General features: G+C 38.6%; 1 protein-coding gene and 1 pseudogene across 2 annotated transcripts; both read left to right on the top strand.

The window, feature by feature from the left end:
• Positions 1-316: 316 nt before the first annotated feature.
• Positions 317-27,935, top strand: ZNF14 (zinc finger protein 14). Its single transcript, XM_071066756.1, is given in 5 exon segments — positions 317-450; positions 24,225-24,351; positions 25,279-25,339; positions 25,719-27,192; positions 27,195-27,935. Coding segments are annotated over 5 exon segments (1,824 nt in total). The 5' UTR covers positions 317-411; the 3' UTR covers positions 27,318-27,935.
• On the top strand, positions 23,365-23,919 carry LOC113608479 (60S ribosomal protein L23a pseudogene; annotated as a pseudogene). The gene has a single exon (XR_003428343.1). The product of XR_003428343.1 is annotated as a 60S ribosomal protein L23a pseudogene (transcript).

Genomic DNA, 27,935 nt, shown 5'->3' with positions numbered 1-27,935 from the left:
GGCCAGGGAATTCCTGGAATAGCCTCATTATTACCGAATAGTGAGGACACAGAAGTGTCCATGTTTGTGAAGGGTCACAGTTCTGTGCCAGGCCTTAGTGGCCTTACGGTTTGACGATGTGTCCTTGGAGAGAACATTTCCCACCCACTGCCAGGACAAGGTTGGCTCAAAGACGCGACCTCCACCCTCCTGTCACTCAGGCACGGGGGGGCGGGGCCCTGTGAACTGTCCAATCAGGGGAGTCGCCGATTATTTTACGTGGCGGTGCTGCTACGATGACGCCGGAGGCGTGGACTGCGTGCTAGTGCCACTTGTTCTGACAGTGGCCGTATCAGCTCCTGCTGCCCTTAAAGGCTCCAGGTGGTTATGCCGCATTCTGTGTCGCTGTGACCGGCACTTGCCGCGGCGGTCATGGGGTGGACAACCGAAAACTCCAGAAACCGAAAAACGGTGAGTGTGCGGGATCGGGTGTTGGGAGAGGGAGGCGGTGGGACTGATGGAACCGGGCCTCCCGTGCAGCCAACTCCAGAGTCTGCGGACCCGAGTCAGCCGGTGGCGCGCCACACAGCCTTAGGGGCTAGGTCGACAGCGGGGACCCCCGGGTGTCCTGTCCTGTCCCTGCGAACCCGAGTCTCCCCCACACGGCGCTGTGGCCATAGGGAGGGACTTGGGGCAATCGTGATTCGGTCTCTGGGGTACACGTGTGGGAGCAGCTGTGGTCTGGGGGTGTCTGGTTCCCCCTTTCTCTCCAGGGGAATCATTTTACTCTCACTTTTTAAAATGTTTGAGGAACAGGATCTCAAATCCACGACCCTGTCCCCCCAGCCTAGCTCTTCCTAGGGCTGGCAGTAAATCCCTAAATTTACAGATGTTTCCCCGCATTCCCAAATGCCATCTTCCCCTCTGCAGTTCATAGTATCACTAATAACAGTTTTTCTCCGTGGTGCGTTGCAAACGGATGCAGTATTTTAATTGTTTAATCATTTATCAACGGAACCATGGATGGCTCTTTTTAAAGATTTATTGTTACAGCTGTTTTACTTGAGAGGAAAGCAGAGAACCACTACCTGGAATATGTTATATGGAATGCTTGTGCCTCTCCTCTCAAAATCTTCCTTGGTCATGGACATCCTATGGGAAGACCTTTGGGTGGAGGGTCCTCTTGAGAAACTTTCCTGGGTGATCTTTTTTCAGCACTGCCTCCGTTCCTGAGTTTCTCTCTTTGAAAAGATTTATTCGCTTATTTGAGACTCCGTTTTTCAATAAGTGTAAATCTTATTTATTCAGTAGACCTGGGGAGACAGTATAAAGTTTTTCCAAAGAGGCAAGAAAGGTGAATTTCAGAAAAATATTTCATTATTACATTCTGTGTGTTAAAATTTTTGTTTCCTTTTTTTTTTTTCCCCACCCTGAGCGGATGTAGTAATATTCTGAGGTCCTTTGGGTGATTTCCAATGGCATATCAGGACTTAGACTTGCAAAATCTACAAGTGTTCCAATATGATTGTTTACAAATCAGTTTCTTTTTTTGGAATTAATTCATTGACATCTTCATTTTCCGACAGGAATAGGTGTTTTGGGATTTTCCTGTTGAAAAAATAAAATTGCCTTACAGTCTTCTCTCTTCCTTTACACATAAATACTGGGTTGAGTGATTTTTCTGGATTATTGAATCACTGGGTTTATGTCATTTAAATTATCATTGGTGATCCAAAGTATTGTGACTGGAGCAGAGGCCTGAGGCCAGTGACTCCAAACTAAAGTTCCCATCTGGAGCCGGCAGTGGGGGGGTTTTCTTTGGCCTAGATGTTTTATGTTTGAGTTCTGCATCCATGATATAGGTGCACTCAGAGTGTATTTTGTGTATTAAAAAAGTCTGTGGTCAGGAGTTCTGTCTCCTGGACAAAAAGTTTATGAATTTGGGAGTTTAAGTCGGATCTTAAACTGAATCTACCTGAGAATTTCCTCACTTGTGAGAATGTGAGGAGAGTTCTCTCCGGTGACTGTTCAGGTGTCCCTACCCTCCTTCACCAGGGACTGACCCACCTTAGGGGTTGTATCTCAACCTGGGTATCTAGACCCCAAGCTTGGGAATGTGTTTAACTTTCTGAATGTGGGTTTTCGTTCTTAACTGTGGGCAAGCAGACTTCTTACCTGAGCTGATTTGAATATTTGTGTTTCTTTTCTTTAGATGCTTTTATCTATTGGATATTTCAGTCCTTTAACTCTAGTTTCCCTTAGCAGTTTGCAATTTTATTTCCTTGGTGAGTGTATATGATTTTTGATTTCTTAGGCTTTGAAAAATATAAGTTGATTGAAAAATATGTGTTTAAGGCAAGAAAATCCTGGAACCAAACAGAATTTCTGTGCCTTTTAGGCAACAGAATCTTAAGCTGTGAGATGGGTATGTTTAGGTTCTCAGGCACATTTTTCATTTTTAGATCAGTTTTTGTATGTGCTTGTCCCTAAAGAACTTTGATATTTAAAAGGCTGTACAATTCTTAAGGCAAGTGAATTTCTACTTGTGTTGATGAGTGAAAAAAACTGTTGAATTTCTGTTTTAATTGATATGAGAAAAACTACTCAAACTTAGGAAAGTCTTTGAAAATCCTAGTAGGTTTCTTCATGGATTAAATGCAAACCCCTAATGCATTATAATATGCTACTCATTCCTGACCATATCCTGAATGTGAAATATAGTGGAGGGACAAACTATGATGTCGTTTGTCCTTTTAGTTAGAAAGACATTTGAAGTTTTTCACTTTCTACAGTTTGCAGTTTTATACCCAATAGTGTTTAAAGAATTAAATTTAGAATGATTTCCTATGTAGAAAAATTAAAATTAATTTAAAAATAAATTTAAAGTAGCAACAGTTAATTAAAAAGACTACTAGGTAGGAAAGTATGGTGTATATAAATTTCTCTTAATTTTAAATAATGTTTGTAAAGGATTTAAAAAATAGTAAGGTATGAAACAGTGAGATATCCGGTTTTTTAGAACATTTTAGGCTTACAGAAAAATTGATCAGAAAGTACAGAGTGTTTCCACTTGACCCCTCTGCATCCACACAGTTTGTACTATTTTTTTACATCTCATATTATTATGGTATATTTGTTACAATTGATGGATCAATATCGATGCTATAAAGTCCACTGTTTATATTAGCCTTGACTCTGTGTTATACAATGTAGGGATTTTGGCAAATGTATAATGACATGTGTCCATCATTTCTATAGAATAGTTTAACTTTGCTAAGGATACCCTGTGCTTCACCTGTCCATTCATCCCTCCCTCAAACCCCCAAATCCTTCCCAAGCAAAGATCTTTTTACTGGCTCATAGTTTTAGCTCTTCCAGAATGCTAAACAGTAGGAATCATACAGTATGTAGCCTTGTCAGTGTGTCTTCTTTCACTTAGCGATATGCTTCTAAGTTTCCTGTTTCGTTCAGGCAAATTATGCTCAGAGACTGAGATTGTCTTTGCCAGTAATTTATTTAACACAGGTTCAACTGCGGGAATTATAATTTATAATATTTCACAAGCCAATAACAAATAGGATAATGTCTCTTAATAAGCCAGTAAAGACATAACGTACCCCAAACCAATGATAGTTTAATTACACTGTTGTTCCAGCCAAAGGGAAGATGAAAGAAATAAAGTCCAAATTTAGTTGAGTTGCACCTTTATATGAATTGGTTCGTGATAGGGTCAGTCCTTCCAACTAAAAGCTGGGTATCAGATGCCCGCTTAGATCCCTCCCTGCTGGGCAAAGGCACTAGTGTTGGCAGGCAAGGTAGGCTGCTTGGTCCAGGGACCATTTCATGGCTTGCACCACTGCCTATGAGGAGTAGGCTCGCCAAGGCAGAAACAAATATGTCCCTTCTCTTCCTGAGACTGCTGCTTGGTTTAACTCCACTGCTATCCAAGAGTAACCTGGCCACAGCAGGAGCAAGTGTCTCATGATCTTCTGAGAGCTTTTTAGATTAGCAAAGAGTAGCCTTACCCAGACCGAACACTCAACTTAAGTCCTCACAGATTCTTGGTGTTTAAAGTTTAAATGTCCGTCACATGATTGTCACTCCTCCACATGTTCATAATGATAAGCACAATTTTGATGGCGTCATCCTGACATGGCCTCCCAAAGTAAATAAATTCACTCTTGGACCAAAATATCTTTACTTGAGCCATAAACAAGTAGATCAAAACAACTTCACTTAAGCCATAAATGCATTAATTTGAAATTATAACAAACCAGTACACAGCAGCTTCCTCCTTTCTGTTGATAGCTTGATAGCTCATTTCTTTTTATCACTGAACAATATTTCATCATATGGATATACCACTGGTTGTTTATTCAACTATTGAAGTGTATCTTGCTTAACTCTAAGTCTTGGCAATTATGCATAAAACACCTATAAACACTGATTTGCATATTTCTGTGTGAAGACAAGTTTTCAACTCATTTGGGTAAATATAAATATACAAGGAGTATAATCTAGGAGCTAGATCCTATGATAAGGGTATGTTTAGTTTTGTGAAAAAACCGCCTGTCTTCCAAAGTAGGCATACCATTTTCCATTCGCATCAGCAATGAGTAAGGATTCCTGTAGCTTTACATCTTCATCAGTATTTGGTATTCTGAGTGTTTTGTATTTTACCCGTTGTAATAACCATTTAGTGGTATCTATTTGTTTTATTTGCAATTTCCTAATGATATTTGATGTTGAGCTTCTTTTCATATGCTTATTTAACATCTGTATATCTTCTTTATTGATGTGTGTGCAAATCTTTTGCCCATTTTTCCCCCATGTTTGGGACTTTATTTTTTTTCCCCAGGGATTCTTGCTTATTTTCAATTTTGCCCTTTTTTTTTTTTGGCTTTGCCACACAGCATGTGGGATCTTAGTTCCCCAACCAGGGATCAAACCTGCGCCCCCTGCATTGGAAGCGTGGAGTCTTAACCACTGGACCACCAGGGAAGTGTCCCGAATTTTGCCCATTTTTTAACTGGATTGTTTGTCATCTTACTGTTGCATTTTAAGAGTTCTTTAGACATGTTGGATACCAGTCCTTTGTCAGATAAGTGTTCTGCAAAGATTTTTTCCCCAATCTGTGATTGTCTTTATATTCTCTTACCACTGTCTTTTGTAGCACAGGGGATTTTAATGAAGTGAAGCTTATTGTTTTCTTTCTTGGGTCTTGCTTTTGGTGTTGTATCTTAAAATTCATCAGTTAACACAAGATCACCTTGATTTTCTCCTATGTTATCTTCTAGAAGTTTTTTACTTTTGCATTTTACATTTAGAGCTATGGTCTATTTTAAGTTTTGTGTAAGGTCTCTGTCTAGGTTTACTTGTTTTTTGCATGTGGATATCCACTATTTCCAGTACTGTTTGTTGAAAAGACTTTCTTTTTTCCATTGAATTGCCTTTTTTTAGTCCTTTATCAAAGATCAGTTGGTTATATTTCTCTGGGTCTATAAGAAAGCAGTTGACTTCTGTATTCTCAGTCTTTCTATACTCTCATTAATTCCTGGAGGGATCTCTGGTGTTATGGTTTCTTTCAGATATTTTACATAGAAAATCATGTCATACACAACAAAGACAGTTTTATTTCTTTCTTCCCAATCTGTATACATTTTATTTCCTTTTCTTGCCTTATTGCATTAGCTAGGTCTTCCAGTACAGTGTTGAATAGGAGTGGTGAGAGGAGACTTCCTTACCTAGTTTCTTACCTTACAAAAAAAAAAAGCATCTAGTTTCTCACCATTGTGATGTTGCCTACAAGTTTCATGAAGATGTCCTATCTCAAGAGCCTGAACTCCCCTCTATTCCTAGTGTGTTATCATAAGTGGATGTTAGATTCTATCAAATGCTTTTCCATTTTATTTACACTCCTTTCATTCCTGATATTACTAACTTCTGTCTACCCTTTTTACTCAGTTAACTTGACTAGACCTTTATCAATTTTACTGATTATTTCAAAGCGCACCAGCTTTTGGTTTTGTTGATAGTCTCTATTCCTGCAATTTTTATGTCTTCCTTAATCATTTCTTTTTTTGGTCATTTTACTTATTTTTATTGAGATATAATTGATATATTTCAAGTGTACAACATAACGATTTGATATTTGTATACATTGTGAAGTATTACCACAATAAGTCTAGTTAAACTAGCGTAACATCATCACACAGTTACAGTTTTTTTTCTTGTGATGAAAATTTTTGAAATTTCCTCTCAGCAACTTTCCGATATGCAATAAAGTATTATTAATTATAGTCACAATGCTGCACATTATATCCCCTGACTTATTTTATAACTGAAAGTTTGTAATTTTTGATCTGCCTTCACCTATTTCGCCCCCCCCCCAAAACCCCCCCCCCCCCACACCTTCACGTCCCACCTCTGGCAGCTACCAGTCTATTCTCCATATCTGTGAACTTGGGGTTTTTTGTTTGTTTGTTTTGCTGCATGGCTTGCAGGATCTTAGTTCCCTGAACAGGGATTGAACCCAGGCCCACAGCCGTGAAAGCACCACATCCCAATCACTGGACTGCCAGGGAATACTCAGGGTTTTCGTTCTTTGCTTCAGATTCCATATATAGGTGAGATCATATGGTATTTTTCTCTCTGACTTATTTCACTTAGCATAATACCCTTAAGGTCCATCCATGTCACAAATGGCAAGATTTCCTTTTTATGACTGACTAATATTCCATTATATATATATATATGTGTGTGTGTGTGTGTACACATTTTAAAAATCCATTCATCCATCATTGGGCACTTAGGTTGTTTCCATGCCTTGGCTATCGTAAATAGTGTTGCAGAGAACATGGGGGTGCAAATATTGGGTTGGCCAAAAAATTTGTTTGGATTTTTAAATTTTTTGAGGAACCTCCACACTGGTTTCCATAGTGGCTTCATCAATTTACATCCCCACCAACAATGTGCAAGAGTTGCCTTCTCTGCACTTACTCACCAACACTTGTTAGTTTTTGTCTTTTTGATAATAGTCATTCTAACAGGTGTGAGGTGATATCTCATTGTGGTAGTAATGTTGAGCACATTTCGTGTACCTACTGGCCATCTGTATGTCTCTGGATAAGTATCAGTTCAGATCCTCTGTTCATTTTTTTTAAATCAGATTGTTTTTGTGCTGTTGAGTTGTATGAGTTCTTTATATATTTTGGATAGTAATTCCTTATCACATTTGATTGCAAGTATTTTCTCCCACTCAGTAGTTTGCCTTTTCATTTTGTTGATGGTTTCCATGGCTGTGCAGAAGCTTTTTAGTTTGATGTAGTCCCACTTGTTCACTTTTGCTTTTCTTGCTTTTGTTTTTGGTGTCAAAACCAAAAAAATCATCTCCAAGACTGATATCAAAGAGGTTACTGCCTGTGTTTTCTTCTAGGATTCTTATGGTATCGAGGCTTATGTCAAGTCTTATGCCATTTAAAAAAAATTTTTTATTGGAGTATTGTTGATTTACAATGTTGTGTTAGTTTCAGGTGTACAGCAAAGTAAATCAGTTATACACATATCCACTCTTTTTTAGATTCTTTTCCCATATACGTCATTTCAGAGTATTGAGTAGAGTTCCCTGTGCTATACATACAGTAGGTCCTTACTATCTTTTTTTTGAATTTATTTATTTATTTATTTTTGGCTGTGTTGGGTCTTCGTTGCTGCATGCAGACTTTCTCTAATTGCAAAGAGCGGGGGCTACTCTTCATTGTGGTGCACGGGTTTCTCATTGCAGTGGCTTCTCATTGTGGAGCATGGGCTCTAGACGTGCAGGCTTCAGTAGTTGTGGCACGTGGGCTCAGTAGTTGTGGCACGTGGGCTCTAGAGCACAGGCTCAGTAGTTGTGGCGCATGGGCTTAGTTGCTCCGTGGCATGTGGGATCTTCCCAGACCAGGGATGGAACTTGTGTCCCCTGCATTGTCAGGCAGATTCTTAACCACTGCACCACCATGGAAGTCCTCTATTTTTTATATATTAGTGTGTGTATGTCTATCCCAATCTTCCAATTTAGTTAATTCATTTTGAGTTGATTTTTGTATATGGTGTAAGATAGTGGTCCAGTTTCATTCCTTTGCATGTAGCTGTCCAGTTTTTCCAAACCGTTTATTGAAGAAACTGTCCTTTCCCCATTGTATATTCTGGGTTTCTTTGCCAAAAATAAATTGACCATATACGCATGGAGTTTTTTCCTTAGACTCTTTATTCTGTTTCACTGATCTATATATGTCTGTTTTATGCCAATACCATACTGTTTTGTTTTTAGCTTTGTAATATAGTTTGAAATCAGGAAGCATATGCTACCAGTATTGTTCTTTCTCAAGATTACTTTGGCTATTCAGGGTCTTTGTGGTTCCATACAAATTTTAGTATTGTTTGTTCTATTTTGTGGAAAATGCCATTGAAATTTGGATAGGGATTGCATTGAATTGTTCATTGCCTTGGGTAGAATGGACATATTTCCAATCCATGAGGGCAAAATATCTTTCCATTTATTTGTATCTTCAATTTCTTTCATCAGCACCTTATAAATTTCAGTATACAAGTCTTTCACGTCCTTGGTTAAATTTATTCTCAGGTATTTTATTCTTTTTAATGCAGTTGTAAATAGGATTGTTTTCTCTTTTTTTTGTCACTGAAGTAGAGAATTTTTTGTTTTTTTACAAAAGATAAAATTTAAGTTTAGACTGATGTTTCCACAGGACTACAGGATTTTAGTCTGTCTAGTAAATGTGTATCTCTTTTCTCTCAGACTGAAATTCCTGGTTTTCAAGAGTTTGATCTAATTAGAATATGATCTGATTTGCTAATTACTAATTGGCTTTTTTTTTAAATTGAAGTATACTTGATTTACAATGTTGTGTTAGTTTCAGGTATACAGTAAAAGTGATTCAGTTATATATAATCCTTTTTCAGATTATTTTCCATCATAGGTTATTATAAGATACTGAATATAGCTCCTTGTGCTAAATAATAGGTCCTTATTTATATCTATTTTATATATAGTAGCATGTAACTGTTAATACCAAACTCCTAATTAGTATTATTTTCTTAATTTCTATTTTTGATAATTCACTGTTAGTGTATAGAGATAGATTTTTGTATATTGATATTGTATCCTGCAGCTTTACTGAATTTGTTTATTGGTTCCAACAGATATGATGGAGTCTTTAGAGCTTTCTATGTATAATGTCATGTCATCTGCAAATAGTGACGGTTTTACTTCTTTCTTTCCAATTTGGATGCCTTTTGTTTCTTTTTCTTGCCTAATTGTTTTAGCTTATCCAATACTATGTAGTGGGCGTCTTTGTCTTGTTCCTGATCTTAGAAGAAAAGCTTTCAGCTTTTCTGTATATTAATTTTGTATCCTGCAACTGTACCAAATCTATTAGTGAGCCCTAGTAGTTTTTTGGTGTCACTAGGACTTTCTGTGCATAGTGTTATGTCATCTGCAAAGAGTGACAATTTTACTTCTTTCTTTCCAATTTAGATTCTCTCTCTCTCTCTCTCTCTCTCTCTCTCTGATTGCTATGGCTAGGACTTCCAATACTATGTTGAATAAAAGTGGCAATAGTGGGCATCCTTGCCTTGTTCCTGATCTTAGAGGGAATACTTTCAGCTTTTCACTGATGAGTATGATGTTAACTGTGGGCTTGTAATATATGGTCTTTATTATATTGAGGTACATTCCCTCTATACCCACTTTATTGAGAATTTTTATCATAAATGGATGTTGAATTTTGTCAAATGCTTTTTCTGCATCTATCAAGATGACCGTGTGGTTATTATCCTTCATTTTGTTAATGTGGTGTATCACATTGATTGATACACAGCTGTTGAACCATCCTTGCATCCTTGGAATAAATCCCACATGAACATGGTGTGTGATCCCTTTAATTTGTTGTTGAACTTTGTATAATAATAGTTTCTTCAGGATTCTTATATTTACTTTCTTCCTGGCCTGTAATTTTCTTGTGGAGTCCTTGTCTGGTTTTGGTATGAGCAGAATGTTGGCCTTGTAAAATGAGTTTCGAAGTGTTCTGTCCTATTTTTTGGAAGAGTTTGCAAAGGATTGATATTAGTTTTCTCTAAATGTTTGTTAGAATTCACCAGTAAAGCTAGCTGGCCCTAGACTTTTCTTTGATGGGAGGTTTTAGATTACTGATTGAATCACCTTACTAGTAATTGGCCATTTCAGATTTCCTATTTCTTCATGATTCAGTCTTGGGAGGTTGTATGTTTCTAGGAATTTCTTATAGGTTGTCCAATTTTGTGGGCGTGTAATTGTTCATAGAAGTCTCTTCTGATCCTTTGTATTTCTGTGGTACCTGTTGTAACATTTCTCATTTTATTTATTTGGATCTTCTCTTTTTTGTCTTCATGAGTCTAGCTAAAGGTTTTTCAGTTTATCTTTTATTTCTTTTTTTTTTTTTTTGCGATACGCGAGCCTCTCACTGTTGTGGCCTCTCCCATTGCGGAGCACAGGCTCTGAATGCGCAGGCTCAGCGGCCATGGCTCACGGGCCCAGCCGCTCCGCGGCATGTGGGATCTTCCCGGACCGGGGCACGAACCCGTGTCCCCTGCATCGGCAGGCGGACTCTCAACCACTGCGCCACCAGGGAAGCCCCTATCTTTTATTTCTTTAACATCTTTATTGGAGTATAATTGCTTTACAATGTTATGTTAGTTTCTGCTGTATAACAAAGTGAATCAGCTATACGTATACATATATTCCCATACCCCCTCCCTCTTGCGTCTCCCTCCCACCCTCCCTATCCCACCCCTCTAGATGGACACAAAGCATGGAGCTGATCTCCCTGTGCTATGTGGTTGCTTCCCACTAGCTATCTGCTTTACATTTTGTAGTGTATATATGTCAGTGCCACTCTCTCACTTCATCCCAGCTTACCCTGCCCCCTCCCCGTGTCCTCAAGTCCATTCTCTCTGTCTGCTTTTTTATTCCTGTCCTGCCCCTAGGTTCATCAGAACCTTTTTTTTTTTTTAGATTTCATACATGTGTGTTAGCATACGGTATTTGTTTTTCTCTTTCTGATTTACTTCACTCTGTATGACAAACTCTCGGTTCATCTACCTCATGACAAATAACTCAATTTCATTTCTTTTTATGGCTGAGTAATATTCCATTGTATATATGTGCCACATCTTCTTTATCCATTCATCTGTTGATGGACACTTAGGTTGCTTCCATGTCCTGGCTATTGTAAATAGTGCTGCAGTAAACATTGTGGTACATGACTCTTTTTGAATTATGATTTTCTCAGGGTATATGCCCAGTAGTGGGATTGCTGGGTCATATGACAGCTCTATTTTTAGTTTTTTAAGGATCTTCCATACTGTTCTCCACAGTGGCTGTATTAATTTACATTCCCACCAACAGTGCAAGAGGGTTCCCTTTTCTCCACACCCTCTTCATCATTTATTGTTTGTAGATTTTTTGATGATGGCTAGCCTGAATGGTGTGAGGTGATACCTCATTGTACTTTTTTTTTTTCAAAATTTATTTATTTTTGGTTGTGTTGGGTCTTCGTTTCTGTGCATGGGCTTTCTCTAGTTGCAGAGAGCAGGGGCCACTCTTCATCGCGGTGCACGGCCTCTCACTGTCGTGGCCTCTCTTGTTGTGGAGCACAGGCTCCAGACGCGCAGGCTCAGTAGTTGTGGCTCACGGGCCCAGTTGCTCCACGGCATGTGGGATCTTCCCAGATCAGGGCTCGAACCCGTGTCCCCTGCATTGGCAGGCAGATTCTCAACCACTGCGCCACCAGGGAAGCCCTCGTTGTACTTCTGATGTGCATTTGTCTAACAATTAATGATGTTGAGCATCCTTTCATGTGTTTGTTAGGAATCTGTATATATTCTTTGGAGAAATGTCTATTTAGGTCTTCTGCCCATTTTTGGATTGGGTTGTTTGTTTTATTGATATTGAGCTGCATGAGCTGCTTGTATATTTTGGAAATAAATCCTTTCTCCATTACTTTGTTTGGAAATATTTTCTCCCATTCTGAGGGTTGTGTTTTCATCTTGTTTATGGTTTCCTTTGTTGTGCAAAGGTTTTTAAGTTTCTTTAGGTCCCATTTGTTTCATTTTGTTTTTAATTCCATTTCTCTAGGAGGTGGGTCAAAAAGGATCTTGCTGTGATTTATGTCATAGAGTGTTCTGCCTATGTTTCCCTCTAAGAGTTTTATAGTGTTTGGCCTTACATTTAGGTCTTTAATCCATTTTGAATTTATTCTTGTGTATGGTGTTAGGGAGTGTTCTATTTCATACTTTTACAGGTAGCTGTCCAGTTTTCCTAGCTCCACTTATTGAGAGGGCTGTCTTTTCTCCATTGTATATTCTTGCCTCTTTTATCAAAGATAGGGTGACCATAGGTGCGTGGGTTTATCTCTGGGCTTTCTATCCTGTTCCATTGATCTATATTTCTGTTTTTGTGCCAGTACCATATTGTCTTGATTACTATAGCTTTGTAGTGTAGTCTGAAGTCAGGGAGCCTGATTCCTCAGCTTCATTTTTCTTTCTCAAGTTTGCTTTGTCTATTCGGGGTCTTTTGTGTTTCCATAGTAATTGTAAAATTTTTTGTTCTAGTTCTGTGAAAAATGCCACTGGTAGTTTGATGGAGATTGCATTGAATCTGTAGGTTTCTTTGGGTAGTATAGTCATTTTCAAAATGTTGGTTCTTCAAATCCAAGAACATGGTGTGTGTGTGTGTGTGTGTGTGTGTGTGTGTGTGTGTGTGTATATACACACACACATATATATCCGTTTGTATCATCTTTAATTTATTTCATCAGTGTCTTATAGTTTTCTGCATACAGGTCTTTTGTCTCCTTTGGTAGGTTTATTCCTAGGTATTTTACTCTTTTTGTTGCAGTGGTAAATGGGAGTGTTTCCTTAATTTTTCTTCCACATTTTTCATCGTTAGTATATAGGAATGCCAGAGGTTTCTGTGTATTGATTTTGCATCCTGCTACTTTACCAAATTCACTGATTAGCTCTAATAGTTTTCTGGTAGCATCTTTAGGATTCTCTATGTATAGTTTCATGTCATCTGCAACCAGGGTCAGTTTTACTTCTTCTTTTCTGATTTGGATTCCTTTTATTTCTTTCTTTTCTCTTACTGCTGTGGCTAAAACTTCCAAATCTATGTTGAATAATAGTGGTGGGAGTGGGCAGCCTTGTCTTGTTCCTGATCTTAGAGGAAGTGGATTCAGTTTTTCACCATTGAAAACGATGTTGGCTGTGTGCTTGTCATATATTGCCTTTATTATGTTGAGGTAAGTTCCCTCGATGCCTTCTTTATAGAGATTTTATCATAAATGGATAGATTTTATCATAAACGAATTTTGCTGAAAGCTTTTTCTGCATCTATTGAGATTATCATATGGTTTTTATCCTTCGGTTTGTTAATATGGTGTATCACATTGATTGATTTGCGTATAGTCAATAATCCTTGCATTCCTGGGATAAACCCCACTTGATCATGGTGTGTGATCCTTTTAAAGTGCTTTTGGATTCTGTTTGCTGGTATTTTGTTGAGGATTTTTGCTTCTATGGTCATCAGTGATATTGACTTTTAGTTTTCTTTTTTTGTGACATCTTTGTCTGGTTTTGCTACCAGGGGTCCTCCCCTCTACTATGTTTTGGAAGAGTTGGAGAAGGATAGGTGTTAGCTCTTTGCTAAATATTTGATAGAATTCGCCTGTGACACCATCTGGTCCTGGGCTTTTGTTTGTTGGAAGATTTTTAGTCACAATTTCAATTTCAGTGCTTGTGAGTGGCCTGTTTATATTTTCTATTTCTTCCTGGTTCAGTCTTGGAAGGTTGTGCTTTTCTAGAATTTGTCCATTTCTTCCAGATTGTCCATTTTATTCGCATATAATTGCTTGTAGTAGTCTCTCATGATCCTTTGTATTTCTGCAGTGTCAGTTGTTTCTTCTCCTTTTTCATTTCTAATTCTGTTAATTTGAGTTTTTTCCCTTTTTTTCTTGATGAGTCTGGCTAATGGTTTATCAATTTTGTTTATCTTCTCAAAGAACCAGCTTTTAGTTTTATTGAGCTTTGCTATTGTTTCCTTCATTTCTTTTTCATTTATTTCTGATCTAATCTTTATGATTTCTTTCCTTCTGCTAACTTTGGGGTTTTTTGTTCTTCTTTCTCTAATTGCTTAAGGTGTAAGGTTAGGTTGTTTATTTGAGGTAGGATTGTATTGCTTGTTTCTTGAGGTAGGATTGTATTGCTATAAACTTCCCTCTTAAAATTGTTTTTTCTGCATCCCATAGGTTTTGGGTTGTCGTGTTTTGATTGTCATTTGTTTCTAGGTATTTTTAGATTTCCTCTTTGATTTCTTCAGAGATCTCTTGGTTATTAAGTAGTGTATTGTTTCACCTCCACGTGTTTGTATTTTTTACAGATTTTTTCCTGTAATTGATATCTAGTCTCATAGCATTGTGGTCGGAAAAGACACTTGGTACGATTTCAGTTTTCCTGTATTTACCAAGGCTTGATTTGTGATCCAAGCTATGATCTGTCCTGGAGAATGTTCCATGAGCACTTGAGAAGAAAGTGTATTCTGTTGTTTTTGGATGGAATGTCCTATAAATATCAATTAAGTCCGTCTTGTTTAATGTATCATTTGAAGCTTGTGTTTCCTTATTTTCATTTTGGATGATCTGTCCATTGGTGAAAGTGGGGTGTTAAAGTCCCCTACTATGATTCTGTTACTGTCGATTTCTCCTTTTATGGCTGTTAGTATTTGCCTTATGTATTGAGGTGCTCCTATGTTGGGTGTGTAAATATTTACAATTGTTATATCTTCTTCTTGGAGTGATCCCTTGATCATTATGTAGTGTCCTTTTTTGTCTTTTGTAATAGTCTTTATTTTAAAGTCTTTTTTGTCTGATATGAGAATTGCTACGCCAGCTTTCTTTTGGTTTCCCTTTGCATGGAATATCTTTTTCCATTCCCTCACTTTCCATCTCTATGTGTCCCTAGGTCTGAAGTGGCTCTCTTGTAGACAGCATATAAACGGGTCTTGTTTTCGTATCCATTCAGCCAGTCTGTGTCTTTTGGTTGGAGCATTTAATCCATTTACATTTAACATAGTTATCGATATGTATGTTCCTATTACCATTTTCTTAATTGTTTTGGGTTTGTTATTGTAGGTCTTTTCCTTCTCTTGTGTTTCTTGCCTAGAGAAGTTCCTTTAACATTTGTTGTAAACCTGGTTTGGTGGTGCTGAATTCTCTTAGTTTTTGGTTGTCTGTAAAGGTTTTAATTTCTCTGTCTAATCTGAATGAGATCCTTGCTTGGTTGAGTAATCTTGGTTGTAGTTTTCTCCCTTTCATCACTTTAAATACGTCCTGCCACTTCCTTCTGGCTTGCAGAGTTTCTGCTGAAAGATCAGCTGTTAACCTTATGGGGATTCCCTTGTATGTTATTTGTTGTTTTTCCCTTGCTGCTTTTAATATTTTTTCTTTGTATTTAATTTTTGATCATTTGATTAATATGTGTCTTGGCGTGTTTATCCTTGGATTTCTCTTGCATGGGACTCTCTGCTTCCTGGACTTGATTGACTATTTCCTTTCCCTTGTTAGGGAAGTTTTCAACTATAATGTCTTCAAATATTTTCTCAGTCCCTTTCTTTTTCTCTTCCTCTTCTGGGACCCCTATAATTTGAATGTTGATACATTTAATGTTGTCCTAGAGGTCTCTGAGACTGTCCTGAATTCTTCTCATTCTTTTTTCTTTATTCTGCTCTGCAGCAGTTGTTTACACTATTTTATCTTCCAGGTCACTTACCCTTTCTTCTGCCTCATTTATTCTGCTGTTGATTCTTTCCAGAGAATTCTTGATTACATTTATTGTGGTGTTCATCGTTGTTTGTTTGCTCTTTAGTCCTTCTAGGTCCTTGTTAAACATTTCTTGTATTTTCTTCATTCTATGTCCAAGATTTTTGGATCATCTTTTCTTTCATTACTCTGAATTCTTTTTCAGGTAGGCTGCCTATTTCCTCTTAATTTGTTTGGTCTGGTGTGTTTTTACCTTGCTTCTTCATCTGCTGCATATTTCTCTCTCTTCTCATTTTGTTTAACTTACTGTGTTTGGTGTCTCTTTTTTGCAGGCTACAGGTTCGTAGTTCATGTTGTTTTTGGTGTCTGCCCCCAGTGGGTAAGGTTGGTTCAGGGGCTTGTGTAGGCTTCCTGGTAGAGAAGACTGGTGCCTGTGTTCTGGTGGGTGGGGCTGTATCTTGTCTTTCTGGTGGGCAGGGCTGTGTCCAGTGGTGTGTTATGGGGTGTTTGTGAACTGAGTATGATTTTAGGCAGTCTTTCTGCTAATGGGTCGGGTTGTGTTCCTGTCTTGCTAGTTGTTTGGCTTGGGGTGTCCAGCACTGGAGCTTGCTGGCCGTTGAGTGGAGCTGGGTCTTAGGGTTGAGACAGAGATCTCTGGAAGAGTTCTCACTGATTGATATTACATGGGGCCAGGAGGTCTCTGGTGGTCCAGTGTACTGAACTCGGCTCTCCCACCTCAGAGGCTCAGGCCTGGCACCAGGCCAGAGCACCAAGACCCTGTCAGCCACCCGGCCGGGTACATGGGGAGTTTCTTGCCCTCTGGAAAGTCTGAGGTCTTCTGCCAGCATTTAGTAGGTGTTCTGTAGGAGTTGTTCCACATGTAGATGTATTTTTGGTGTATTGTGTGGAGGAAGGTGATTTCCACGTCTTATTCCTCCACCGTCTCTACTGGATATCTGTCTTATATTTTATTTTTTTATTTTTTTTTGTCTTATATTTTAAAAGCTCTTAGTTTCATTGATTTTTTTTTTACTCTCAGTCTTTTTCATTTATTTCCACTGTGATCTTTGTTATTTCCTTCATTTTATTAACTTTGGCATTTGTTTTTTCTTTTTTTTCTAGTTCCTTGAGGTGTAAAGTTAGGTTTTTTGAGATCTTTTTTGTTTCTTGATTTATCATTGTCACTATGAACTTCCCTCTTGGAAATGCTTTTGCTGCATCCTGTAAGTTTCAGTATGTTGCACAGTAGTCCCCCTTTATCTGCAGTTTTGCTTTTTACAGTTTCAGTTACCTGCAGTCAACTGTGCTCTGAAAATATTAAATGGAAAATTACAGAAATAAACATTTTAAAAATACATTAAACATTTTTTAAAATAAAGTTTTGAATTGTGCATTGTCCTGAGGAGTGTGATAAAACTTTGTCCCATCCTGCTCCATGTTGCCTGGGATATGAATCATCCCTTTGTTCGTTATATGCACACTGTGTGTGCATGTGTATATATAGGAAAAAACATTATATTTGTGGGGTTAAGTACTTTTCATGGTTTCAGGCATCCACTTAGTGTCTTGGAATGTATCCCTCACAGATAATGGGGTTCTACTATATTTCCAATTCATTTGTCTCAAGGTAATTTTTAAAATTTCTCTTTTGATTTCTTTAACCTATTGGTTGTTCAGTATCATGTTTAATCTCCACATGTGAATTTTCCAGTTTTCTTCTCATAATCGATTTCTAGTTGTATTGCATTGTGGTCGGGAAAGATGCTTAATGTGACTTTAATCTTAAATTTATTAAGACTTGTTTTGTGGCCTAACATATGCTGTCTCCTGGAGAATGTTCCATGTGCCCTTGAGAAGATTGTGTATTTTGTTGCTTTTGGACAGAATGACTGGCCTAATATGTCACTGAAGGCAAGTGTTTCTTTATTGATTTTCTGTCTAAATGATGTATCCACTGATGAAATTGGGATATTAAAGTCCCTTTCTGTTATTGTATGGCTTTCTACTTCTCCGTTTAGATCTGTTAAATTTTGTTTTATATATTCAGATGTTTCTATTTTGAGTGCATAAGTGTTTACAAATGTTATATTCTCTTTTTGGATTTACCCCTTTATCATCATCATAATGACCTTTTTTGTCCCTTATAACAGTCTTTGTCTTAAGTCTATTTTGACTGTTACAAATATAGCTACCCCAGCTTTCTTCTGGTTTCCATTTGCATGGAATATTGCTTTTCCATTCTTTCAGTCTTTGTGTGCACTTTTATCTCAGGTGAGGTTTTTGTAGGCAGTATATAGGTGAGTCTTTTTTTTTTTAAATCCATTCAGCCACTCTGTGTTTTGATGGGAGAATTTATTATTTCTTTTACATTTAAAGTAATTATTGATAGGTATGTCCTTATTGCTATTTTGTTCACTGTCTCTGGCTGTTTTGTAATTCCTATTTTCCTGTCTTCTTCGCTTGCTTAGATTCCTGTCTTTTTTGGTATGCTTAGATTCCTTATCTTTATCTTTTGTGTATCTACCACAGGCATACCTCAGAGATATTGCAGGTTCAGTCCACTGCAATAAAGCAGTTATCACAATGAAGCAATTATCACATGAATTTTGGTTTCCTAGTGTATATAAATCTGTTTACCTTATATCAAGGTCTATTAAGTGTATAATAGTATTATGTATAAAAAGTGTACATACCTTACTTTTAAAATACTTTAGAGCTAAAAAATACCAATCATCGTCTGAGCCTTCAGTGAGTCATTGTAGAAACATCAAAGATCATGGATCACAGATCACCATAATAAATAGTATAATAATTTAATAATTTGAAAGGAGAAAGGGGAATCAAGATGACAGGGTAGGAGGATGTGGAACTCACCTACCCCTACAAACACATCAAAAATCTTCTACAGTTCTCACAGAAAATTAACTGGAACCTGGTAGAAGAACTTTTTTTTTTTGGCCCACGCCACACAGCTTGAAGGATCTTAGTTCCCCAACCAGGAATCGAACCCACGCCCCCTACAGTGGAAGCGCAGTCTTAACCACTGGACCACTAGGGAGGCCCCCAGAAGAACTTCTGTACAACCAAAGCTGCAAGAAAGATCTCCATGTAACTGGGTAGGACAGAAAAAAAGACATCAGGTTGGGATCTGTGCCCCTGGGAGGGATCTGAAAGGAAGAGAAGGTCCACACGGGCAGCCCCTCACCTTGGGGAGCAAGCAGGTGGAGCCACAGTCTGTGTGTCCCAGTCCTGGCATACTGCAGACAGGAGACTAGCTCCTTTGGCTGCTTGGAGAACCACTAGGACAGTCAGAAGGGCTGGAGAGGCCAGGACACTACTCTCAAGGATTGTGCACATGCTGGCTTGTCAACAATCAGGGCAGAGAGAGCCTTGCCACTCCCCAGTCTGAATTGGGCAAATACCCTGGCCCTGCACACTCCATGCCACAGCCTGGTGGGAGATCTGGGCCAACTGGGCCCTAGGGAAAGACTTGGTCTGGACACAAAGACCAAGGGTCTTGGGTGTGATTTTGGTGGGGCGGCTGGAAGCAACCATTGTCCTTGCGCACACAGGGCAGCACCCCAGGAATCCCGGGCAGACAGGCCCTGGGAGAGGACTCAGTCTAGCTATGCAGAGACAGCCCGGAGAGCCTGGGGTGTGATCCAGCAGGGCAGCAGCAGACATTGTCATGCATATAGGAACATGCAGCAGCTTATCTCTCGTTACCCATAATTGGCGATTCCCTATGCACAGGGCAAATGAGAACACCCACATCAAAGTGGGTAGAAGCTGAGGCACAATATTACCATAACCAACCCCCACACACACATGGCACCCCACCTTCAGGAAGGCACTCAAAACTCCAAGCTTCTCCTTGAGGAGCAAAGGGTTTAGACCCCACACTTGGCACCCCAGCTTTTAAGAGTCACACATGAAGACAAGCCCCCCAAACATCTAGCCGCACAGCATGTGGGATCTTAGTTCCCTGATCAGGGATGGAACCCATGCCCCCTGCAGTGGAAGGGCAGAATCTTATAACCACTGGACCACCAGGGAAGCTCCAAAACATCTAGCTTTGAAAACCAGTGGGGCTTGTGTCCATGAGACCAACAAGGCTATAGTGAACTAAGAACAGTTCTTAAAGGGTCCTCTTTTCTAATGTTTCACCTGTTTATATCATTTTCAGACATAGTTTATTTTATTGCAATTCACTTTATTGCACTTTACAGGTAATGCATTTTTTGCAAGTTGAAGGTTGGTTGTAACCCTGTGTGAAGCAAATCTATTGGCACCTTTTTTTCAATAGCATTTGCTCACTTTGTGTGTCTGTCACATTTTGGTAATTCTCACAATATTTCAAATTTTTGTTACATTTGTTATGGTGGTGTGTGATCAGTAATCTTTGATGTTACTGCCATCACTTGCTGAAGGCTCTGATGATGGTTAGCATTTTTTAGCAATAAAGTATTTTTAAATTAAGGTATGTACATTGTATTTTTATACATAACGTTAGTGCACACTTAACAGAGTACAGAATAGTATAAACATAACTTTACATGCACTGGCAAACCAAAAAATTCATGTGATTTGCTTTATTGTGGTAGTCTGGAACTGAACCCTCATTGTCTCCAAGGTATGCCTGTACCTTCTAATGAATTTCTTTTACTGTTTCTTGTAAAACCAGGTGTATTGATATCAGAGTTCCTCAATTTTTCTCAGAAAGTATTTCTCCGTCACATTTTTTTCCTGAGATGCAGCAGTCCTAGAGATTTTTTTTTATTATAAAGGCTTATCGGCTTTTTAATTTTTTTTTATTGAAGTATAGTTGATTTATAGTGTGTGTTCATTTCAGGTATATGGCAAAGTTATTCAGTTATTATATATATATTCAGTTATTTAATTTATATATATAATTATTTTCCAGATTCTTTTCCCATATAGGTTAATACAAAATATTCTCCCTCACTTTTGAAGAATAATTTTGCTTGACACAGAGTTGTAGGATGGTGTTTTTTTACACTGTGCACTTTAAATATTTCATTCCATTCTCTTGCATAGTTGGGTTTTTTTGTTGTTGTTTTGTTTTTTGGTATGTGAATGTTTACAGCACCTTTATTAATAATCACCAAAACCTGGAAACAACTCAAATGTCATCTGGTGAATGAATAAATTATAGTACATCTGTACAATGCAATCCTACTCAGCAATAAAAAGTAATGAACTATTAATATATGCAACAACATGGATAAATCTTATTTATATATTTATTGCTAAGTGAAAGAACCCAGATTCCAAAGGATAAATACAGTTTGATTCCAGTTATATGATATTTCTTGCTTGCATAGTTTTTGAAAAGAGGTCTGATTTAATTCTTATCCTTAAGTAAAACTAAGGTTTGTTTTTTCCCTCTGGCTTCTTTCAGAATGTTCCCTTTGATTTTTCTCCAGTTGAAAATGATGTGCTTGGCAGTGAAGTTTTTGGTGTTGTTTTTTTGTTTTTCATGTTTTGTGTTTTTCTTAGTTTCCTGGATCTGCAGTTTGCTGACTATCACTAATGTTAGGAAAATCTCAGTGATGATTGCTTCACTTATTTTTTTGTTCCTTTCTGCTTTTCTATCAGGTATTCTCATTGTGTGTATTTTTTTTTTTTTCACGGTACGCGGGCCTCTCATTGTTGTGGCCTCTCCCGTTGCGGAGCAGAGGCTCCGGACGCGCAGGCTCAGCGGCCATGCCTCACGGGCCCAACCGCTCCACGGCATGTGGGATCCTCCCGGACCGGGGCACGAACCCGTGTCCCCTGCGTCGGCAGGCGGACTCTCAACCACTGCGCCACCAGGGAAGCCCTCATTGTGTGTATTTTACACCTGCTGTCATTGTCCCAAAGTTCTTAGATGTTGTATTCTTTTTTGTCTTTGCATCAGGCCCTGGTGAAATAGTCTCTTCTGAGGATAGGCCTTGTTAAGAATAGCTGTTTCGGGGCTTCCCTGGTGGCACAGTGGTTGAGAGTCCGCCTGCTCATGCAGGGGACACAGGTTCTTGCCCCGGTCCGGGAAGATCCCACATGCCGTGGAGCAGCTGGGCCCGTGAGCCATGGCCACTGAGCCTGTGCGTCCGGAGCCTGTGCTCCGCAATGGGAGAGGCCACAACAGTGAGAGGCCCACGTACAGCAAAAAAAAAAAAAAAAAAAAGAGAGAATAGCTGTTTCAAAATAGCTTCTTTCTGTCTTTCCAATTTTGGAAACTGGTTTGCTCTGTGTCTTCAGTTCTTTGTTTTTTTTCTTGTGAGGTTAGGAATGATAGTTTCTAAGTTCATTATACAATGAACAAGAAAAGAGAAGTCTCTGTCTCCAGTTTTTTATGTTTAACTGCTGACAGCTTTGAAGCCTCATCCCTCCTTCCTCCTCTTGTGACCCACATGTATCCATGATGATAGGAAAGCCTTAGTTTCCTTCCTTTGGCAGTGACAAGAGATTCAATTCGTGCCTGCTCCTGCCCTTGTATGTGAACTCTCTCTTCAGTCCACCCACAACCTCAACTAAAAATTAAGTTCATGTACTTTTCCTTGCACTCTCAAGCCATTTCATGCCTTCTTGAGAGGCCTGCCTTACTCCTCAGAGACCTCAATTATGGAAGTAATAAACCCTTTTGTACACTATTGGCAGTGTATGGTGTCATCAATTTACGTATTCCTATATTTAGGGCTGGGCCGTTATGCTTCTGTGCACCATATGGGAGCTCAGAAATGAGACATGTTGGGAGGATTGCCTCTGGAGTGGTTGGCCAGGAAACTTCCACCTGAAATTAGAGAATGGAGGTTTTACATTCTTCGGAGGAAAGCACTGTGAATCCTTTATGCATTATATAATCATGGGCAGATTCACCATCAGACCTTTATGGAGTGTAGTGAATTCCCGTGCAAAATGCAGCTCTTAACCTGTTCCTCAAGGTTATTTAGCAAGGGCTTTGACCAAAAAGAAATCTTTTGGCACTTTATCATTTCATTATGTGTGCTAAAAACTGGCAAGAAGCAGCTCTGAGGCTCATTGTGTATAGGGTTTTGTTGAGGTCTAAGTAGTTTTGTCTTTTTAGCATGTCATATCATGTGAAGTTGTCTGAGCCTTAATTTCTGAATAACTTCCTAGCTCCATGAATGGGACAGAGAGAGAATGGAGAAACTGAATCTGCAATAAATTTTACACAAGCTAAAAGTACTACTTCTTTACAAGAATATTTTAATCTAGCCAATTGCACCTGGCTATTTCTAATCACCTGGAGTAATTCTCAGGCCGGTATGGCAAACTGATCCTTTTCACAAGTTGGATTTCCACAGGCCTCCTGGACTGTCATGTTTGGTGATGGGAATAGAAGAAAAAGCTTCCAGTTCTTCACTGTGTCTTATTCCTTAAAAACTCCTGTATGTTTGACCTCATACATCAGTGGAGTGTACAGAGTTAAATGGTGTGTAATAACAAGGAGATGAGTTTTTTTCACAAGAGATTGATGTGTTTAAAATGATATTTGGAAGCCGTGGGAACAAGTCTCGGAAACCCTTTTCACGAAGATGGCGCCGAAAGCGAAGAAGGAAGTCCCTGCCCCTCCCAAAGCCGAAGCCAAAGCAAAAGCTTTGAAGGCCAAGAAAGCAGTGTTGAAAGGCGTACACAGCCACAAAAAAAAGAAGATCCGGACGTCACCCACCTTCCGACAGCCCAAAACACTGCGGCTCAGGAGGCAGCCCAAATATCCTCGGAAGAGCGCCCCTAGGAGAAACAAGCTTGACCACTATGCCATCATCAAGTTCCCCCTCACCACCGAGTCAGCCATGAAGAAAATAGAAGACAACAACACACTGGTGTTCATTGTGGATGTCAAGGCCAACAAGCACCAGATTAAACAGGCTGTGAAGAAGCTCTATGACATTGACGTGGCTAAGGTCAACACCCTGATCAGGCCTGATGGAGAGAAGAAGGCATATGTTCGACTGGCTCCTGACTATGACGCTTTGGATGTTGCCAACAAAATTGGGATCATCTAAACTGAGTCCAGCTGACTAATTCTAAATATAAAAGTTTTCACTAGAAAAAAAAAAAAAAATGATATTTGATTCATTTGTGTAGCATTTCTCTCATTTCTCCAGGGTGCTCTAGACCCTGACATCAGAGAGCAATAACATTTAAAGTGATCACAGTGAAAATGAATAAATAATTTGCACGTGTTCATTATGCTGTTAAATTCATGAAGAAGTAAGTAAGGACATAGAGTCAGTTTCTGATGACCAAGACATAAAATAAATGTTTGAAGGTGACAGAATCATATGTAATCTTCCTATAAATTGAGTATAAATCCCCAGTTCTGTCAGATTCACACATCTTACTGGAAACATATTTGGGATGTTTTAGGACTCAGTGACCTTCGAGGATGTGGCTGTGAAGTTCACCCAGGAGGAGTGGGCTTTACTGAATCCTTCGCAGAAGAAACTTTACAGAGATGTGATGCAGGAAACCTTGAGGAACCTGGCCTCAATAGGTAAGCATGATAACATTCCTTCACTTCTTCAGTTAGAGAACAAGTATTTCTTGCCCATCAACACTGTTCCAAGATGTGGAATATGGAAAAGGAATACAGTAGTCCCCCCTTATCTGCAGAGGATACATTCCAAGACCACCAGTGGATGCCTGAAACTGCAGATAGTACTGAATCCTATACATACATACCTATGATAATAAATTTAATTTAGAAATTTGGTGCGCAGTAAGAGATTGATAACGATAACTAAGAACAGAACACGTATAATAGACATGAACTTAACATGCATAAGTGTTAAGTGTCCATAACTTTTGCAGTTTGAGATGAGACAGCAAAACTAAGATCAATTTCTTTTTCCTTCTTCAAAATTTCATGATAGAAGTTTCATCTTTCCTATAGATCTTAGCAACATCAGTGTATGATTTTTTTCTTCCCTTAAATCAAGAACTTTCATTTTTTCACTTAAAGGGAGTACTTTATAACTTTTCTTTGGCATACCCTAATTACCAATATCATTATTCTTGCGCTTTGGGGCCATAATTAATTAAAATAAGGATTACTTGAACACAAGCACTGCAGTACCACCACAGTGATCTGAAAACTGAGATGGCTACTAAGTGACTGATGGGCAGGTAGCATATACAGCATGGATACACTGAACAAAGGGATGATTCACATCCTGGACAGGACAGAGCAGGACGTTGCAAGATTTCATCATACTACTTGGAAGGGTGCACAGTTTAATATTTTCAGACTGCAATTGACCGTAGGTAACTGACACCACAGAAAGCAAAACTGTGGGTAAGGGGGGACTGCTGTACATTGGTAAATAAACTAAGCATGGTCACAGCTCATCGTGGACCTAGAATCTAATATTTTTCTATAATTTCCAATAATTTGCATTATTTTTCTGGGTTTGCATTTTAGGGAAAAAATGGGATAATCATAACATTGAAGATTGGTACAAAACCCAAGGGAGAAGACTAAGGTGAGTCACACACAGTAGATAGCAGTGTGCCACATGAGAATCCTGGTATGTCATAAACTTTTTAAAATAAACGAAAAAACAACCCCAGCTTCAAAGTTATCCTTAAATTTTTTTCACCGAAAACATTTACTTAGACATGACATAGATGTCCGGTGTTTTTGGAAACAATATTAAGAAACCCAATATATTAATATTACTGTTTTCATAATAGCTATGTCAAGTCCTCTTACAGAGCTTTCAGTATAAATCACCCTCAAAAAATTCAGAAAGGGCAAAAAACCTTCACTTTTGCTATAAAATATAAAAATATAATTCTAATACCCTACTAATAAATGTGAAATTGGTAAAGAAATCATTAATAATTTCTCATTTTTTACAGAAGTCATATGGTAGAAAAACTCTGTGAAAGCAAAGAAGGTAATCAAGATAGAGAAACTGTCAGCCAGATTCCAAATCTTAATCTGAACCAGGAAACTCTTTCTGGAGTAAAACCACGTGAATGTAATGTGTGTGGGAAAGTCTTCATGCGTCATTCATTCCTTAATAGACACATCAGATCTCACAGTGGACACAAACCCTATGAGTATCATGAAGATGAGGAGAAGCCATATAAATGCAAGGAATGTGGGAAAGCCTTCAGTTACCGCAAATCTGTTCACAGACATGAAAGGACTCACACTGGAGAGAAACCCTATGAATGTAAGGAATGTGGTAAAGCCTTCACATGGCTCACAACCTTTCGAAGACACATGATAACACACACTGGAGAAGGACCCTATAAATGTAAGGAATGTGGAAAAGCCTTTAGTTGTTCCACTTCATTTCGAGCACATGAAAGAACTCACACTGGAGAGAAACCCTTCGTATGTAAACAGTGTGGTAAATCCCTCAGGTCTCCTCTAGGTTTGCGAATACATGAAAGAAGTCACACTGGAGAAAAACCCTATGAATGTAAGCAGTGTGGTAAAGCCCTCAGTTGTCCCAGTTCCTTTCGAAGACATGAAAGGATTCACACTGCAGAGAAACAATATGAATGTAAACAATGTGAGAAAACCTTCAGTTCTCCTCTAGGTTTGCGAATACATGAAAGAATTCACACTGGAGAGAAACCCTATGAATGTAAGGAATGTGGTAAAGCCTTCATATCTCTTTCAAGCATTCGTACACACATGATAACACACACTGGAGATGGACCTTATAAATGTAAGGAATGTGGGAAAGCCTTCATTTGTCCCAGTTCGTTTCGATCACATGAAAGGACTCACACTGGAGAAAAACCATATGAATGTAAACAGTGTGGTAAAACTTTCAGTTGGCCCAGTTCCTTTCGAATACATGAAAGAACTCACACTGGAGAGAAACCCTATGAATGTGCAGAATGTGGGAAAACCTTCATTTATCGCACAACCTTTCAAGGACATGTGAGAAAGCACACTGGAGAGAAACCCTATAAATGTAAAGAATGTGGGAAAGCCTTCATTTCTCCCTCAAGTGTCCGAACACACATGATAATGCACACTGGAGATGGACCTTATAAGTGTAAGGAATGTGGGAAAGCATTCAATTTTCCCAGTTCATTTCGAATACATCAAAGAACTCACACAGGAGAGAAACCCTACGAATGTAAGCAATGTGGCAGAGCCTTCAGTTGTTACACATCCTTTCGAACACATGAAAAAACTCACACTGGAGAGAAACCTTATGAATGTACAGAATGTGGGAAAGCCTTCATTTATCGCACTACCTTTCGCGGGCACATGAGAATACACACTGGTGAGAAACCCTACAAATGTAGAGAATGTGGGAAAGCCTTCAGTCGACCCAATTCCTTTCGAAGGCATGAAAGATCTCATACTTAATAGAAACCTCTCTTGAATGTAAGCAATGTGGGGAAAACATCAGTTGGCCTTCATTCTTACATGTGAAAACTCCCACTGGAAAGAAACCCTGTATGTGTAAGAAATCTGAGAAAGCCTGACACAAATTAATCCATGTATAATGTTCCAGAAAAAAATAACATGAAAGAATAATTTTTAGAGTTATATTGTCTTTATCAGTGCCTCATTCTTAAAGGGGATCTCTCGACTGGATATTTACTACTTACACGTTCAAAAATGAACACTGAAGTGAGAGAATTCTGTAAGTACTCTGTAAGCAATACTACATAATGATTAACAGGTATTGTTTTGTCCTTAAATCAATTAACATTTTTCTCTTTTCATTTTGAAGCCTGTTTGTTCCATGGTTGAATTGACATGTATTTCTAATATGCAGGTTGGTTTAATTTTTATGTTTTGATTGTTTTGTGTGGGGCTATTGATAAATGACATTTTGGTATTTGTTGGGATTTTCGTACTGGCCTCCTGTAGTGCCAGGTATTGGATATTCCTTACCCATATATAGTCCATCCTTCTTATGAGAAAATCTACTCTTGTTTTGGCTAGAAGAGCTTTATTTCATTTTCCTTGCTAGTAAAAGATGGCATAAATTTGTAAATATCATAGTGTATATAGTCTCATGTGAATTTCTATGTTTTGCCCTTTGCCCTTTGTCATTCCTTCCGGCTAGGATTTGAATAATAAAGAGTTTGCATTAA

The sequence above is a fragment of the Aethalodelphis obliquidens genome, unplaced genomic scaffold (genome assembly GCF_003676395.1).
Source record: "Aethalodelphis obliquidens isolate GAN/ISIS:26980383/991018 unplaced genomic scaffold, ASM367639v1 scaffold53, whole genome shotgun sequence".
In the NCBI taxonomy this organism is placed as follows: domain Eukaryota; kingdom Metazoa; phylum Chordata; class Mammalia; order Artiodactyla; family Delphinidae; genus Aethalodelphis; species Aethalodelphis obliquidens.
This window is presented reverse-complemented; position numbering and strand designations above follow the sequence as displayed.